General features: G+C 37.8%; 1 protein-coding gene across 1 annotated transcript; it reads right to left on the bottom strand.

Annotated features, from left to right (window-relative positions):
• Positions 1–327: 327 nt before the first annotated feature.
• Positions 328–16,042, bottom strand: LOC113226069. Its single transcript, XM_026458587.1, has 13 exons — positions 15,571–16,042; positions 13,944–14,198; positions 12,702–12,851; positions 12,561–12,614; positions 11,851–12,028; positions 10,452–11,396; positions 9,070–9,232; positions 7,769–7,918; positions 6,093–6,570; positions 5,262–5,394; positions 3,265–3,388; positions 1,213–1,377; positions 328–469 (listed from the first exon to the last, which is right to left on the bottom strand). Exons 1-13 carry the CDS (start codon positions 16,040–16,042, stop codon positions 356–358), a joined length of 3,381 nt encoding a protein of 1,126 aa, XP_026314372.1. The 3' UTR covers positions 328–355.
• Between the last annotated feature and the right edge of the window lie 1,714 nt (positions 16,043–17,756).

Genomic DNA, 17,756 nt, shown 5'->3' with positions numbered 1-17,756 from the left:
AAGAATACAGTACGTTGTACAAAATTCAAATTATTATAGATTTTAAATCTAACAACCTAATAAAAAATAAATAAATAAAATAGACAACCACAAATTACACCCAAACTCACGAGAGAAATAAATGTAGAGCATACAAATATTTTCCCGGCTCGGGAATGCCTCTGCGTGGCAGTCCGGCATGGTAACCGTTGACCACGGATGCAGTTATATCATCAATAATTAATTGGCATGGAAATTAATATTCGTGAGCATTCGGAAGTCCGATGATTGTCGAGGGTCATTGAGAAAATAGAAGCACTGTACCTGTGTTGTGCGCTGATTAAAATAAAGTTTATGTAAAATACAAACGTAATTGTTAGTTGTTTAGTAAAGATACATATTTCTGAAATAGATCTAAGTAAGGAGCGTTGGTTTTCTGTTCGGCGGCGAGGCGATGCACTTGGACTTCTCCTTCGGGAGTTAATAAGGCCTGTAATGAGATATTGAGTATTAGTGACTAGAGATGGGAAAAACAGCTTATATTAATAATGTTATTATGTTTATTTGACATCACAAGTACAGGGAGCAATATGACAAGATTTCCAAAAAATAATATAATAAATAAGCTTATGGTAAATTGACATTATATTTTAACATTTTAAGATTTCTCATAGACGGATGGATCCGACAAACAAGCACATAGAAAAATTCGTGAGGTCCGCTGGTTCGTTCCGTGGCTTAGTTGGCATAGCGTCTGGCACGGTTTGCTAGAAGACGTCGGTTCGAATCCGGCCGGATCGAAGGACTTTTTCCTAAGTGTTCGATCTTTGTATTAATAATTATAACTTTTTTATTTAAAAAACTCCAAACCGCAAAAGTTCGTGGAATACATCTATTTGCCAAGTTTTAATTGAAATCGGTTACCGGAAAGTTGGCTAAACCCGGATTCATCCCCTAATAAGCTACCCTTAGAGGTGGGATATCTTCTTCAAATTTAAATAGGGCAATACTGAGGTACCCTCTTTAAAAAAAAAATCATCAATATCGGTTACAAATGGCATAACGTACAAAGAGATACAGTCAAATTGAGAACCTCCTCCTTTTTTTAAGTCGGTGAAAATCCATAACAGGTTTAACTGGTGAGTTAACCACATACAAAATTCCTACACATTGAAAAATTAAGCTACACTAACAATTACTCCAATGAACAATTTATATTAAACGTGAACTTACCAAAGAACAGTCAGCGTCAGCGCATGACGTCGCGGCGTTTGATGTCACATACCGCGCACAGATGTCGCTATGCGTCAAGTCCCAAACGCACAGCGTGTTCGAGCGCAGAAGACAGGTAATGCTGCACGGATTGTGGTGCGGCCAGTGTAGTGAGGATATGGAACACTGAGAACAAAATCCAGTATGGCGAAGTACGCATATCGATTTTCTTTTTTAATATCAAGTGACGGGGCGAACACGTCGTGCGCCTGATGGTAGGTACGCTACACGCCTGTCCATAACAGTTGCAGTGCCACTCAGAGCTCTAAATCGCAAAAGTCTTAGGGCCACTACCACTGCGCCCGTCACCCTGGGACATAAGGTGCAAGTCTCATGTACTTGTAATTTCCCAGCCCCCTTACCCTTCAAAACCGGAACACAGGAATGCTGACATTAATACTTGGCGGCAGAAATAGGCAAGGTGTCAGTAATTCTTACTTATTTCCTCTTTAATATGAAATATAAGAAGTTAGTTTTTTGCCTTGTAATATTTTTCACATATTGTTCATGAGTTACAACTATTTTCAGAATTTTGACAAATATGCGTATCAATAGATATCATTGTGTGTTACAAACTAATTTATAAATTAACCAGCCCTCGCAGCATGGCTACGCATGATATTCGCGACACGCGCGATAAAATTGGAATATGCGCGCGCTATTGGCTGTCTCAATCTGATTTAATTTAGATAGCCAATAGCGCGCGATTATTTCGGCTACTGAGGAGACTACTGTAGAGATGGGAAAAACTACTTATTTTTTTAAACGTTATGCTTTTTTAAAAAAGCGTGCTTTTTTAAACGCTTTTTCACTTAATCACTTTTTAGTTTTGAAGCTACCAAAATCGTTTAGAAAACGTTTAAGAGCATAGACTGACCAGTGACCAACGCTTACACTTAATGTGAAAAGCGTGCTTATGCGCTTATTTTAAAAAGCAGGCTAAACGCCCACCTCTGGGCTAGTGTTAACGTCCCATTCAACAGTAGATATTACCCCCATACCGCCGCCACCGACAAATGCAATCGGCGCGCTGCTCAGTTCAGTTTGATCAAGCGCTTCGATCGTACGCACGCGCACGCCTCTGTGTTGTGTATGCGTAGTGAAAATGGCGACGCCAGAAATTGACATTTCTGAGATAAGACTTAGTGACTTTTTATTCGAAGATGTTTTGTTTAAAACATTAATTTGTTAATTTCTGGCGTCGCTATTTTCACTATGCATACACAATATGGAAGCGTGCGTAGGATCGGAGCGCTTTATTGAACTGATAAAAATTTGATTATTATAGAAAATACGTAATTTTATCCTTTGACAAAGTATTTGTATAATGGTTTTTGTAAAAACAAACACCTTTATACAAATTCGCCTCAAGGTCGCGCTCCCGCAGCCGAAACACCGCCACCGAGACTTTCGTCGGCGCGCTGTCGCCGCGGGTTGGTCTATTATCGGCGCTCATATCTATTCGGCGGCGAACTATGGTTGTCAAACGACACAGTGCTTACAATGTGTAGGTTGTCGCCTTTGGCGTGTAAATGTAGCCGACCTATTAGTGTGCCATATTAAGAATCTATAACACCTCAGCTCGAAAAAAATTTTTTCCCATACTTATACGGTTCATTTTGCTTGGGTCAAACGGCACGGACACTGGCTTTATTTCTGAATTTTTTACATACTAAATCAAAGCCATTGGAAAAATGAATAGCATACCTATAGTATACGTGCTTTATTTAGTTCAGTTCTCATTAAAAAAATGGTATATACATATAAAGTATTGAATACATCGTTTTCTTGTATGTACAGTTTCGAGGTACGTTTGTGTTTTTTTTCTACCGTGAAAATTTTTTGAAATCATATTTTCACACGTAATTAGTGTATAATCTTCCATATTCAACATTTTCACTGTTATGCAGAAGCAACCAAAGCCGTTTGAGGTTGATAGACTCTTAAGTATAGAAAATAACATTGTAATTGCTTATTATAGTACGAGAATGTGTCCTGTCACTCGTGTTTTACCTTAGAATCGACTCTATCTGCGACATTGTGCGGATGTGATGACCAGCATACAGACTTGCTGCTCACATAACGCCCTTTGCTATCAGACGTGCATTTGTCCGTAACATCGCTAGAGGGACTGTTCCTGAGAATCAAATAAGGATTTGTCAATACTGTAAGATACGACTTTGTTCAATTGATTTTGTACTGCATGTTTTTTATAAAATTCCATTTTAAACGGACAAACAGATATTCAAACGATTTATTTTCATTCACAACAAACAGTAACAAAAGTTGTTGATGTAGTTCCAGGAACAATAGTTATTTATTATGCAAGGCTGCAAGGTTGTTGCTGCCGAGCGAAACACACAACTTTTCACCTCTCTATAGCGAGGAAAAAGGTGGGTGAAAGAAAAATAGTTCAACTATAACAAAATAATTTAATAAACAATATTGGTTATCGTTGTCAATAGAATGTCAACAATAATAAGAATAAAACATACCAACAGATTTATATTACATAAATAATATACGACAAATCGCGTAGTTGAACTTTTTTCATCGAAAGAAAAAGTTAGATGCACCACAGTCATCGAGTATATAACCAGAAATAGAGACGAAATGTCATTTATTTTGTTTGAAAACTATTCTGCCATATCATTACTGTGAACACTGCGTCCCGATTGGTCAGCCCGAATTCGAAACATTCACCATGGTGTCTTCAAAAATTGAAAAATTACGTATTTAATCATTGACTTACAAATAAATGGACGACGAGTCTAATACAAAAACCACGGAAAAAATGTCCCAAGTCAACCTATTCGAAATTTAAATTGTAATGTCATCGCAGTATCGCGCTGTCCGTAGAACAAATGAAGACTAAAGCGGAGTGTCGCGCTCTGTATACGATTTTAGCGCCTTACAAGTGCGGACACTTTTTAGCGCGGACCCGACGTTCATATAATTGTAAGTCAATGTATTTAATATTAATTTTTTATTGAATTGATATTCAATTATTTTTTGTGAAATTACTCTACTAGCTTGTTATAATTATTAAAACAAAGATCGAACACTCAGAAAAGTTCCTTCGATCCGGTCGGTTTCGAACAGACGTCTTCTAGCTTACCGTGCCAGACGCTACACCAACTAAGCCAAGGAACAAACAAGCGGACCTCACGAATTTTTCTATGTGCTTGCGTCGTGGCTTTGTATTTGGTTTTTCAACTACTTTTTAGTCGTAGCGCCATCTATGAGAAATCTATGAACACGGATCGAAGGAATTTTTCTGAGTGTTTGATCTTTGTATTAATAATTACGTATTTAATGTTTAATTACCGATGAAATGTGATTAGATGTTTTGCTGTTTTGTTCACACCACCAAATGGAACAGCCCCCAATGTTAGAGATTTCTTTATTACAATAAATATACAGATATTTTTGGAATATGCGGAGACATATACACAGGTCAGTTGGCGCTGCACTATTTTAGCTTTCTAATTTGTGATTTCAGTGCAAACGAGAGTTGATATTTAAAAGTCTCATTTCCCTAATGAGTTGCCAGGGGTGGATGCTCCTTGTTTTGTCTCTATTTCTGGTTATATACTCGATCACCACAGTCCATCGTCAAATTCGAATTACAAACACCTTTTTCACGCTAACGTGGAAAAAACTTTATAACGAGAAAGAAAGTATTTCTGAGCTAGTGAAATGAGAAAATTGTTGTTTATGATATTATTAGTAACATGGTTCTGCGAGGTTGTTGGTACTTTACAAATAACTTTGTCCTGTTTATTATCAATATTTTGATAGTGTTGCCGTTTTAATCCGATGATACATATCTATATATGGTAATTTGTACTCGGACGCACTTGGAAATCCGAAGACTGCCGTACGGTCTTATTTGTGTTGAAGAATAGTCGTAACCTTTTTCATATATTTTTTGTTTTGTATTTTTAACATATTTTTGTACTAATATTATATATAAATTTATTGGACTATAAAATGTTTTCCCAACTTACAGACAATCCAGCGTAAGTAGAACCTTAGCATCTATTAAAGAACACAAGTTGACAGTTCCAGTATCGGTGGCTGCTAAAAAGTACGGTAAACCGTGTGAAGATACAGCCAGGCAAGATATTGATGAAGTGTCCGCTGGAAGGTGATAAATTACTATTATAAATTTATATGTAATTCTGTTGCACCTTTCCTTTATTTAGTAGAAAAAAATACAGAGGTATAAAGATTAATAAAGCCTTAAAACAATTTATGATAACAAGTTATCAAAAAATGCTTCGTATCATAGAAAAAAAATAAATTAATCGTATTGAGCTATTGCTACAAATATACACTATCGATTCGTCGTTTAGATCAGTCGACGGATTGTGAAGACAAATCGTGTGTAAAAATATCTTTTTTAAACGAAAAAGTGGCAACTCCACACAATACCTACCTTGCAATCCTGTGGACATTTACTTACTGATGCATATTACGAATGGATTTTAATGAAAATCGATGCATGGGTATACGATAACGAGTTTTTGTAAGTATCGATTAATTTTTCAAGCGAATCGATTCAATAGTCCTTACTATTGAATAAATTCACTGTGCATTCGCCTTCAAAATATACAAGCAAACAATAAACATTTTGTAATAATGTCATTACATTTGAACAAAGTTCGGTTTACTATTTAAATATTTAGTTGTAAATAGTTTATGCCCTCGACTTCGGGCATTAATGGGTTTTAACCCGATTTAAACCTAGCGTTAACAAAGCTTGGTTAAAACCCGGGCGCTTGCTCATATCTGGTTACCCCTGATATTCTTATAAATGTGCAGAAAAAAAAACTTACTGGCAACACAGACTCTCCGAACCTTGACCCCACCAACGTTTCTAATACAGCACAAAACTTCACCGCAGTTTTTGGCAACCAAATAAATCTCCTTTTTATCCAAAACAGCAATTTTTAAATCACAGCAAAGAATACCATTTTCCCAATTGAAAACATTACTTTCGGTTGAGAACACTTTTTTCAAACTGGCAGTACTCGTCGGTCTTTCGGTTTCCGAATGTTTTTGGCGTGAAATTTTAAAACTTTTTTCTATAAATTTTCGGTTAGACAACCTCTTTTTTGCCGCATTCAAGTTAAAGTTAACACGATTTCTATCTATGTCATTTACGATCGGTTCTATGTGGTCCATCAAAAATATAGTCTGTGTTTTTTCTAATTTCGTTTTAGACCAATAAGCTTTGCCGATGTCTAGGCTTTTAGACTTTTCTTGCACTATAGACCAGATCGTTAAAATGCCTAATTTTTGTAGGGAACAAATCTGTAACCAAGAATGCAAAATCTGATTAGAATTCTTATACAAATATTGACCAAACATTAATAGATCGCACGTCAATGTCTGGAAAAGTATCGTCATAAAATCAAACTGCTTGGATGTCAGATTTGTAGGCAGTGGCGGATTTGCCCTAAGGCCCAGTAGGCCCGGGCCTAGGGCGGTCAGGTTTTAGGGGCTACCAATCGTTACACCGCATCGTAATACAATAATATTCCTAAATCACTTTCGTATATTTTGTGCACAAAATATAGATATGTTACATTATCTATAATGTAATATATAATCACTACATCTCTACATATTATCACTACCGCGTGTGTCTGTCGGTGTGATCGCGATAAACTCAAAAACTACTGAACGGATTTTCATGCGGTTGCCACCAATAGACAGAGTGATTAGTGAGGAAGATTTAAGTGTATAATTTATTTAGGTTCATAAACGAGCTGCCTCGTGTATGAGCAACTCAATACTATAATAAAGTAAATTCATTATGTAGTATATGATGAGTGCTGAGAAACGGGCGGCTGGTACTGACTACATGGCCTGAGGTCTAGGGCGGCCTGATTGCAAATCCGCTACTATTTGTAGGCTTATTGTTTGAGTGAAAGTGGAATTTTAAATCATAGCGGCCTTTACACTGACTATCGCGCGTGATACAACAATCGAGGAGAGAGGTTTAAAGATTGTATGAATGGTATTAGTCAGTTAATGTTTTATGCTTAATTAGTAGAGAAAATTTCATATACGTAACATTATAATATTTTGCGTGGTTATTTTTGTGATCTTCATGTGACATTGCGAAATAAATAAGAAATTACTAACGAGAGTATGTAAGAATTTCGTTCGGCTTGTAATTTTTACCGCCCGTGCTACATAGAATGTTTTTCATGACATTTGCGGAGAAATAGATACAACGATAATTTATTTCTTGTATGAAGAAATATCGCTTCACAACACAACATTTACGGACATTGCAAATGGCTGGTTTTTGTACTTTTTTTTAAACAGATTGCCTGCTATTTTAAACCTTTCGTCGTTATGTAGGTATGTGTCCTTTTTACACCAAGTTAGTGCGTTATTTCGTAGCTGAATTAATTGTATAGTACGCTGTCTTATAAAATGCCTAGTCGCGTACTATACAGCTGTAAGTACGTCATAAATAAAGCAAGTTGAATTAAAGTACCTGTCCGATAATCTTTCGTTCACCATCTTGATTAATTGCAGTTTCTCTGACAAATTCAAGACCTACTGTATTGTCAATGACATTATTGTAATTTATGTTGGTAGCACTGCTCGTGTACGCGCATGACAGGAGGAAGCAATCGAGTGTGGTCTGAAAAAAAATGGCGTTTAATTTTCAAATAAAATAGTTTATTTTATTGGATAAGGTACGGCAGATTACAGATACGCATCGATAAGAACTATTCTACATAAATGAATATAAATAAAAAAAGCAATCCGATTATAGCTATACACAACGCTTTAGTAAAAAACAGTGGACATTTAATACCTAGAAGAAATTATTTAAATATGCTTAAGAAATAAAAAAAAAATAGAATTAAAGATATAAAACATAAAGCTTACATAACGAAGTGGTGGATTCGAAAATAGGAGTCTTCTAAAACTGTTGTAACTACCATTATACACATCGTGATCAGAACAGATATCAATGTAATATCTACACATTCTGAATCTTTTATTAGCAGTAGAGATCCTTGTGCCACCATTGCCACCTTACCAATTTCTCCTGCCAAACAGTAATGTGAGAATTACAGCAGCGTTCCGGTTTTGAAGGGTAAGGGTGCTGGTGAAATTAGATACAGAGACTTAGCAACTTATATCTTAGGGTGGCTTGTGCAGTGGCAGTGCCCCTCTGATCTTAGTGATTTTAAGTTCTGAGCGGCACTGCAACTGTTATGGACAGGCGTGTCGCTTACCATCAGGCGCACGACTTATTCTCCCTGTCATTTTGTATCATTTTTTTTATAATATCAGTGACGGGACGAACAAGTCATGCGCTTGGTGGTAAGCTACATGCCTGTCCATAACAGTTGCAATAATTAGTGGATATATACTTTGTAAATTCCATATAACTTGTTCTAAAATATATCTGTATAAAAGTCCATAGTGCAGAATGTTGCTAAATTTATTAACCATGATTTTTTTTTTTTTCTTATAACATAAAGTGACGGGACGATTAAATTACAAAGAACTGAGGGGCACTACCACTGCGCCCGTCACCCTGAGGCATAAGGTGACAAATCCCATGGGCCTGTGGTTTCACATCAAAATTTCACATCATCGACAAATCCTGAGACATAAGTTGACAAGACCCTTCAAAACCGGAGCACAGTAATGCTGATATTACTGCTTGGCGACAGAAATAGATAAGGTGGCAGTACTTCCCTGGACGAACTCTTTCGCAAGGACCTCTACTGCTATTAAAATAAATAAACTAAAATAAAATATTTCTACAGTCCATACCTCTTCTAATCCAATGTGGCTATTCTTCAAATTCCACTCCCTGTCGATTTCAATTTGAGTCAGACGATTACTATTGACTTCTACCAATTTTTTATTTTTTTCTGCGCTAGCATCATCGCCGCGCCATGTTGGTTCTTCAGAGAGATCCCAAAGGTGCAATGAACTGCAATGTAAACGAATTTTTAATTTGAAACCACTGACTATCTAACTCTTTATTATGATTATTCCCATCTCCAGTGAAACACAGCCACACTGGTTCAAACTAGGGAATTCCTGTACTTCGAGTATCCGACTAACGGCGGTGCACTTCCCAGAACACCCAGACCAGAATTAATTTAGAAAAGTTCATTTAAATTATTATTTAATTACAGATAATAGCGACATCTCTCGCCAGGGCTGGTAGCTGTAAAGTTCTAACCTAACTGGGTGACGAAATACTTTCATAGATTTCTCATAGATAGCGCTACGGAAAAAGTCGTTGAAAACCAAAAAGATCCGAGCACATGGAAAAATTCGTGACGTCCGTCCGCTGGTGCGTTCCGTGGCTTAGTTGGCATAGCGTCTGACACGGTTTGCTAGTAGACGGCGGTTCAAATTCGGCCGGAATAAAGGAACTTTATCTTTGTATTAATATGTATGTAATAATCATAAAAAGTTAATTTCCTAAATTGGTCCTGCCGGCAATCGAACTCGGGTCCTCCGCATCCAGCGCCCACGCTTTAAACAGTTAGGACACCGAGATCATCAATTGAGATGCGAAACCATTTAAAAAAATTACACTTATACGGAAAAACAGAGACACATTATGCATTCCGTCATTTTTCACTAGAGGGCGCAATGCTTATTGAAATAATATTAGGATCTCTTCCAATGTGCTATATCGATAAAAGTGTTGACTCTCTAAAGGCCGCTTCCTATGGCCTATGATTACAAACGCGCCGATTTGAACGGGCTAGGTCACGGCATGGGCGAGTCCGGGCGGCCTCGTGCCGCCGCGCGTACTCGGGTATGCAACGAGAGCTTTTTTTTCGCCTTTGAAGTTATGGACCTGCAGCGGATTCGAACAGGCTGCCACTGGCGTGTTTGGGCGGCCCTCTCCCCCCGGCGTGTTTGCGCGGCGACGGCCACAAAACGGGCTACGGGCCGTTAGGAAGCCGCCGTAAGAGACCCCCCACACTAGCGTCTTCCGAGCGTCCGCGTAGTAGCTGTGGCCGCTGTGCGTGCGTCTCTTATAAGGACAACAATGTTAGACTTAAAAGTCATCAAGTACGTGAGGTCGCCCTTTTCGTGGAGGAGGCTTGAGTACAGAGGGCTGGCTGTATAACATATGTGTCTACCGGGTACCACGTCAGTTTTCTTAAAAATATGAATCAGAGACTTACCCATCGTCTAACGCAGCGACAAATATTCCATTAGTGTCGCCTCTATATCGACCAATGGCAACGTTGTCTATGGCTATTAATATCTTGTGAGGTTCCAGTCTAGCAACACTGAGATCCCATAGACAAATTATGCATTTTCCTGCCATAATTCCATTTGAACACTTTGTATGTACAGTTAGAATAAGATTTGATTTTGTTTCGGAAAATATTATGCTTTTAATATTGGTGTTTTTTAAGATATTCTTATCAGGTAAGTTTTCTAAAGTTACAGACGTAGAGCCTTTACTAAAAGGCAGATGAGTATTTTGAGATAATGCTACAATATTTTGACCCGTATTTAGATTTAATATGTTAAAAATCCTTCTTTCAGATTTTTTCAAAAATTTCCTAAGTTTATTTACATTGTAGTTGTTATTTTCTAGTTTGCTTTTATAAATTTCAAATGGCAACATTTGATCGGAACCAACGCCATCTTTTTGTTCCAAATATATTCTCAACGGATTTTGTATGTAATCTTGATTCTGACTTATCTGATCATTAATTTCGATATCCGATTTTCTATTTATTAATAACGTAAACTTTGATAAATAATCTTCATCATTTTTAACACACTTTTGTTTATTATCGTTGTTATTTAGATAAACATCACAACTTGAAAATTTTACCGGATATTGTGTCCATTTATTATCAAGTGATATCTCATCGGTTTGGACCTCTTCTGTGATACCATCGTCAAAAGTTTGTATTGCAATTTGTGTATAATTAGATCTTCCAAATGTTGCCATATACAAGTCATAAGGTATAGGTTTCATTTCAAATAAAGTGTAGGACATTTTATGTAATATAATCATGCTCAACAGGTCCTTAGCACGCTGCTTTAATTGTTCGTTTAGTCGTTTTTTGGATTTGTTCTGTTTTGATTTTGAAAAATCTATAAACAGAGGCCTGAAAAATAACAACAGTTCAGTAAATTTCTTAAAATCATAACCATAAGGTTCAAATTACATGCAGCGGAATGGAAAAAAGCCAATGTCTGAAATTGTATAAAGCATAATTTATTTTAAATTTAACCTAAATGCAAACACAAGACGTAAAAATAGGGAATTTATTGCGTTCGCTATTAATTTGTACTAAAACTATGTCCCTGAAAATTGCACTACATTTTATATAATTGCACCCCTCATAGAAGAATGGCATAAATGAAGTTACGTCAAAAATGTTTATTGCTCCATTGGATACAGAAAAATATAACCCACACGAGTTAAAAAATTGGAGTGGATGTGGGTTATATTTTTCTGTATCTAATCTCCATGAACGGGTTCTGTACTATCCATAAACGGACTGGCAAAGGAAGAATACCTTGAATGCCTTTAGGGTGTAAACATATAAAAAAGCTTACTTTTCCAACATATCTACATGTTTCATGTTAAGAACTGCGCTCGAGCTGGACATCTCAAGAAACCCCTCGTCAGTAAGCGAGGTTTTCTTGTTTTCAACGTCTTCGGAAGCTTCCAGTATGAATTCCATTTGGGTCGGTCTGCGGTTTGCTGAACGTTGGTCGCGGAGATCGTAGCTTCCTGAGAAATTGACAAGATGTTGAAATTTTTTACTACTATAGCAATGCAGTTATTCAATTTTCAAGCGAGGCTTTTAGGCTATAGTCCACCATGTTGGCGTAATGCGGGTTAGGGTGCATATCTACAGATCTGGCGAATGCTCCTTGAACACGCTGCAGGCGTGCTGCATGCGTGCAATTAAATACATGTACACGGGAACAGACCACACAACGTAATGCTCGTGCGCAGCGAGCCTGCTGCAGCACATTCGCCAGATCTGTACGCACCTTAAGGGGGATTTCACACGCTTTCCGAGGGGTGTGAACTTTCGTCCACGTTCAGGTTTTCTCAAGATGTTTTCCTTTACCGAAAAGCACATCGTAAATTTCAAATTAAATATCGCAAGTAAATTCCGAAAAGCTCAGAAGTTTGAATGAAGAAGAGGAATTTGAACCCACAGCCTTTACTCGAGAGGCGGTAGGTTAAACAATTAGACTACCACGGCTTTTTTCAAGAAACAAGTTCTTTTTACTTGTATAAAATATTTACTGACCTGAATCCAACATTTTCTCTTCATCTTTAATTTCTTTAGCACCGTTTCCGAACTCTATATTATCTTTCCTATTAGCTACACCACTACTTTCTCCATTAGAATTCTCTTTATCATAATTTTCTTCATTAATGGAATTATCACTTTTCTCTTCGTTACTATGTTCTTCTTCGTTACTCGTTTCCCCAGTCGAAACCTTTGAACCGTCACTGTAGTAAGAATCGAAATCTGATTCATAACTTTCGAAATCATCTTCATAACTGTATTCCTCTTCACTCGATTTATCTTTTTTAACTTCCGGTTGTTCCTTCTGAAAGTTAATGCCAATAGAGACTTAAATAAATAAATTTACTTTGAAAACCAAATAGAGGTAGCTGAATTATTTTTCATTTTTTAACTATCACCTGTTTTAAAGGCGACGGAAAAAATATAATGAAGCTTAACGACAAAGTAGGTTTTCGGAGATATGTGGTATAGTGTCGTGCCGAATTGAGTGGAGGACGATGGTGTAAACCGTCTCTGAATTGAAAACCCGATTTCTTATAACAATGATTTACAATATCTTACGATGACATAGGCTTAAAACCATAAAAATTACAAGTATATTGCCTACCTACGAATGAGTATCGAGATGGTGTCTATTCATTAGTAAGGATATTGCGTTGGCCGCTTTAGCCAATATCACAGAACCTATATAAACTGTAGAAATGCTTAGTGAGTGTAACACGTATGCCAACAGTACGCGGAGTTCCTCAAACTTGTGCTTCCGCCATTTTCGCTTAGTACGTTATGGTCGAGTCCTCGAAATCTCGAAATCGTGGAAAAATGCCTTATTTTGCTACTTTCTAGTGCAAAAATGGTACCTATAAAATCGCACTTATCCACGATGGTGTTTTATATCACCGCTATGTCTCATTTTATTTTAATAAATTTTCCGTTTTCTGTATATCACAATAGATACTGTGTTACAAGAAGTGAAAGTAAACCTTATACCGCTTTATTTTATGGTCAGCTTTTTTTTGGAGAATGTTAATAGGAATCGTTCGTCGTCTTTCAGATATTGTCGCTAGATGGCGGCACATTAATGAAATTTCAATATAAAATGAAAATGTAACTTGCAATGATAGGTATTCAAATTTCAACGATATGCCAAGCGGTAATAATATGGCGTGAGTTTCAGCGACAGGCGTTCTGATACTTATCGAGGCATTGAGGCACTTCCAGTTTTTTTTCTTCCGTCGCCAATATCTTTGTTAGGAATGCTTTTGCAAGCCGACATGTCATCAAACATTTTTGAAATAAAATATCGGCGTGATTGACATGTCGGCCTTATTGAAAATATGTTGTATCCCACGGTTAACATGTTCGGCAATGAATGGTCGATACGTACCTTTTTATGCTTATCATCCAACTCAACATAAAAGGCTTTGGGTTTAGCCTTTAATGTTTTAGTCAAATTAATCATCTGAGCATTATTATCAACGACTGTAGGTGTCAACATCCTCACCTCGTCGTTGGTTAATGTTCTTGTCTGTGTTCTTTCTCGAGTATCAATTTTGTTGTTCTCTACAGTTTTAGATTTCAATTGGACTTTGTGTACTTCTCTAGTGACATTTTTGTCTGTTTTTTTAGGTTTTGAATCTGTGAATTTATAATTTAATTGTAACTTTCATTAGCGAATATTTTCACAACATGTTGGTTTAAGTTTAAATTATCCAGCAACTCAAATGACATACAGTAAAATAAAAATAAAATCGTATTTATTTGCCGTGCAAAATACATTATACAATACAAACAATTATAAAATCAAATAATTCGTTCATAAAAAAAAAAGCATGTCAAAACCGTCCATGATTCAGCATTTGAGGACTGTGTTAATTACATAGCCCTCGCTGATATTCTGCCATGGACTATCATAGAAATAGAACACCACAATTAAAAAAAAACTAAATTCAAGTACTTAGTAACAGAATCAGACAGTAAATAAATTAAATTTGACATAAACATTTACACATGAAAATAATAATCAACTTGAATAATAAGAACAATAATAGTAAATTTAAAATGCACAATGCCAATTAGACACAAATACACAAGCAGCTATTGCGCAAAGCCCACGTCCCGAGATTGCTTTTGAAACAGCCACAGAAAACATTTTCGTTTGAACGTTGGTAGTGCTTGATACAGGCATTTTACGTCAAAAACTTCGGATGACAGCCCATCATCAGCACGATTGTCGGCTCATACAGCGCACATGTTCGCTAATAAATGTGGAGCTTTAGACCAACAATGTTGCGAAATTTGTGAGAAATAATTTCTTTCATTGACACCGTAAATATTGATATCATAACTACGTTCCTCATGGCGCATTTACACCAAGTCGTCAGGCGAGTTTCGCAAGCTACCCGGTGTGAATAGTGAGTCGTTTGACGACAGTCGTTTGCACCCGAAGACGACCGAAGCGGCTGGGTGCGTCGTGGCGGCAGACTACTAAGTGTAAATGGCAAGTCGACCGTGTCGTCTTCGGCAGGCAAAGTAGTCTGCAGAAGGTCGGCAGACAACCCGGTGCAAATGCGCCATCATTCTGTCTCTGAAGTTCGACTACACATGTTACAATAGAGCTTATTCTTTTATACCATCCATACTACTTTCATGTTTCAGAAATAATTACTACTAGGTCCCTATATTTAATGTTTTGTTGGGCAATTGGCAGCTAATGGTGTATCCCGCGGGCCGTGATGTCAAACGTGCCGATTTGTACGGGTGTGCTCGCGAAGCCGGCGACTCCGGGCGAGCCGACACGCATGGCGGCGCGTATTCGAGCGGCGGCGGATCTGAACTGGCCGCCACGGGCGAGCACGGGAGTGTTCGGGCGGCCCTCTTCCCATGGCGAGTTCGCGCGAAACGCGTGACGCGGGCCGCGATATAGGCCACGGGCCGTGGGAAGCCACCTTAAAAGGTACTTTAATGTGAATTAGCATGAAACTAATAAAGAAACTGGCAATACACATACCTTGTGAAGAATCAATTTTCTTAAAAACGTTAACCGGATCTCTATTCAAATTCAATTTCTTTTTCACAACTGGTGAGTTAACTGTCACATTTGAAAATGGAACGTTTCTTGGCGTGGATTTTGACGTTCTTCGATCGGAATCTAAAGCTTGTGGCTTTACTTCTTTTTTAAATCTGGGTGTTTTATCGTACGTCGCTTGGCTTACAGAAGAAGGTGAAGACTTCAAATAATCCTTTATAGGAGCTGCAGTCGACACATTTGTATTACCTACTTTTTTAGAGCTTTTGGCGCCATGTGCATTTCTCTTTTGCCCGTAAACATCAGCGGCCGAACTCTTTTGAACAAAACTCCGTGTTGTAGAAATGTTGCTAGTAGATTTTTTTAATTTTTCGTCTTGTAATTTTTTTGAAGATGTTGGTATTGGATTTTCTTCGCTTTTGAGTTTATTGGTTTTTTTTTGAGAAGTAATCATTTTGCGTCGTAATTATTCTGAAAATAAAAAAATATCCATGAAAATATAATGTACGTAAGGAATTAAATTTAAAATGCGAATTTAAAAAGCGCGGAATGTAGACTTATGCACGTCTGACCTACTCGGAGATCCGGGGGGAAATGACGAAAATAGCTTAGTACGCCTGAAGGGAATTATCGACCAATTAAGAATGATACCGTACTGGATGTCCGATGATAAAAGGACGAGGGATGAGTTGATGGAGCTTATGGGCACACTCACCGAAATATATTCTGTAGAAAGTTTCTCTGTTCTTGCTGGGCAATTAAACAGAAATCAATGTCAAACTAGAAACAGAACCTTTTTGGAAAATTGTTACATACTTATGTATGTTAGTGAATGTTGGGTTTGGCAGAAGAAGCACGAAAGTAGAATTAATGCAATAGAAATTAGAGTTATGAGAAGTATAGCTGGAGTGACTCTGGTGGATAAAATACGGAACATTGTCATAAGAGAGCATTGCGGCGTAGAAGAAGATGTAGTGACAAAGATAGAGAAAGGGATGCTAGATGGCTCGCACATGTAGAGAGAATGAATGAAAGAAGAGTGACGAAACAGATTTATAAGGCGTGTATGAGCGGGCAATTTGGTAAGGGCCCACTCTAAGGCAAACTTACCATGGCCAAATTGAGGCCATCCTAAAGAAGGGCCAGGTCAAGGGTACCTTTAACCGACGAGCGTGTATGAAAGCACTGATGCGTGTTGATGAGGCGATAGAAGTGTGTCAGGATCGTAGCAAGTGGAAGACTGTTGTCTCTGCTTAACCCGATGGGAAAAAGACGTGGGGTATATGTTGTTACATAGTGTAATCTAATGGGTGTTTTACTCCCTAAATATAGTATGATATTCAATTACCTTATGACAAAAAAAGCACTTGTAATAATAAGTAAATAATAAATGTGAAATAACAAATAACAAGAAAAACTAACGACACCAGAAATCAATACATAAGTACATGAGTATGTAATAGAGGATTATTCGAATTGTGTAAACCATCGACATCATAACCTTATAATTTATAATATAATAATAGGTTATGATGTCGATGGCGTAAACACAGACGCCATTTATTTACACGTACTTAGTCTTGTTATTTGTATAAACAGCCCCAAATCTTTCTTTCTACATTAGTTTTGATTATAGTGACCCTCCCTACCGATCCTTACGAGAAGGGGCCTATAACCTGTGCGCCCACAGGAACCTTGTAAGTTCAGGTCCTGACCCCAGATCAAGTGTTTGCTTGACTTCATCCGGTTCTCGTGAGGCTAGTGTCTCGGGTGAGCCGCCCCGAGTGCACGTACAGTGCCCTCCCTATTTTCCAGATAGATACCGGAGCTGTAGGCATGCTCACTTCCCGTTGCGTATTGCACAATTAGCGGTTGCCACCGCTAAGCCGTCGACTATAAAATCTCCTCATTGGTGGCGGAGTTGTAAAACACGCTCATTACGACGTCTCTTCTGTTCCCAATAACCTAAGCAGCTGGAAGGACCGGAGGGTATCTAGCTTATCCTCTACAAGACTTCCGAGTTAGTGTCGGAGATGCCAGGCACAGTATCCTGCGACAATGTCCGGACATAGCATCCAACTTAAAGGGCAACTCACGTGCCCCGCGTGTCTTCTCGCCTGGGCCCTCAACTAGACCGCTACTAAGACGCAGTAGCTGCGTTCGTCCAG

This window comes from Hyposmocoma kahamanoa, unplaced genomic scaffold, assembly GCF_003589595.1.
Source record: "Hyposmocoma kahamanoa isolate Upper Pololo Valley unplaced genomic scaffold, ASM358959v1 181, whole genome shotgun sequence".
Classification (NCBI taxonomy): domain Eukaryota; kingdom Metazoa; phylum Arthropoda; class Insecta; order Lepidoptera; family Cosmopterigidae; genus Hyposmocoma; species Hyposmocoma kahamanoa.
The sequence above is the reverse complement of the archived record's forward strand: the minus strand, read 5'-3'. Positions and strand labels throughout refer to the sequence as shown.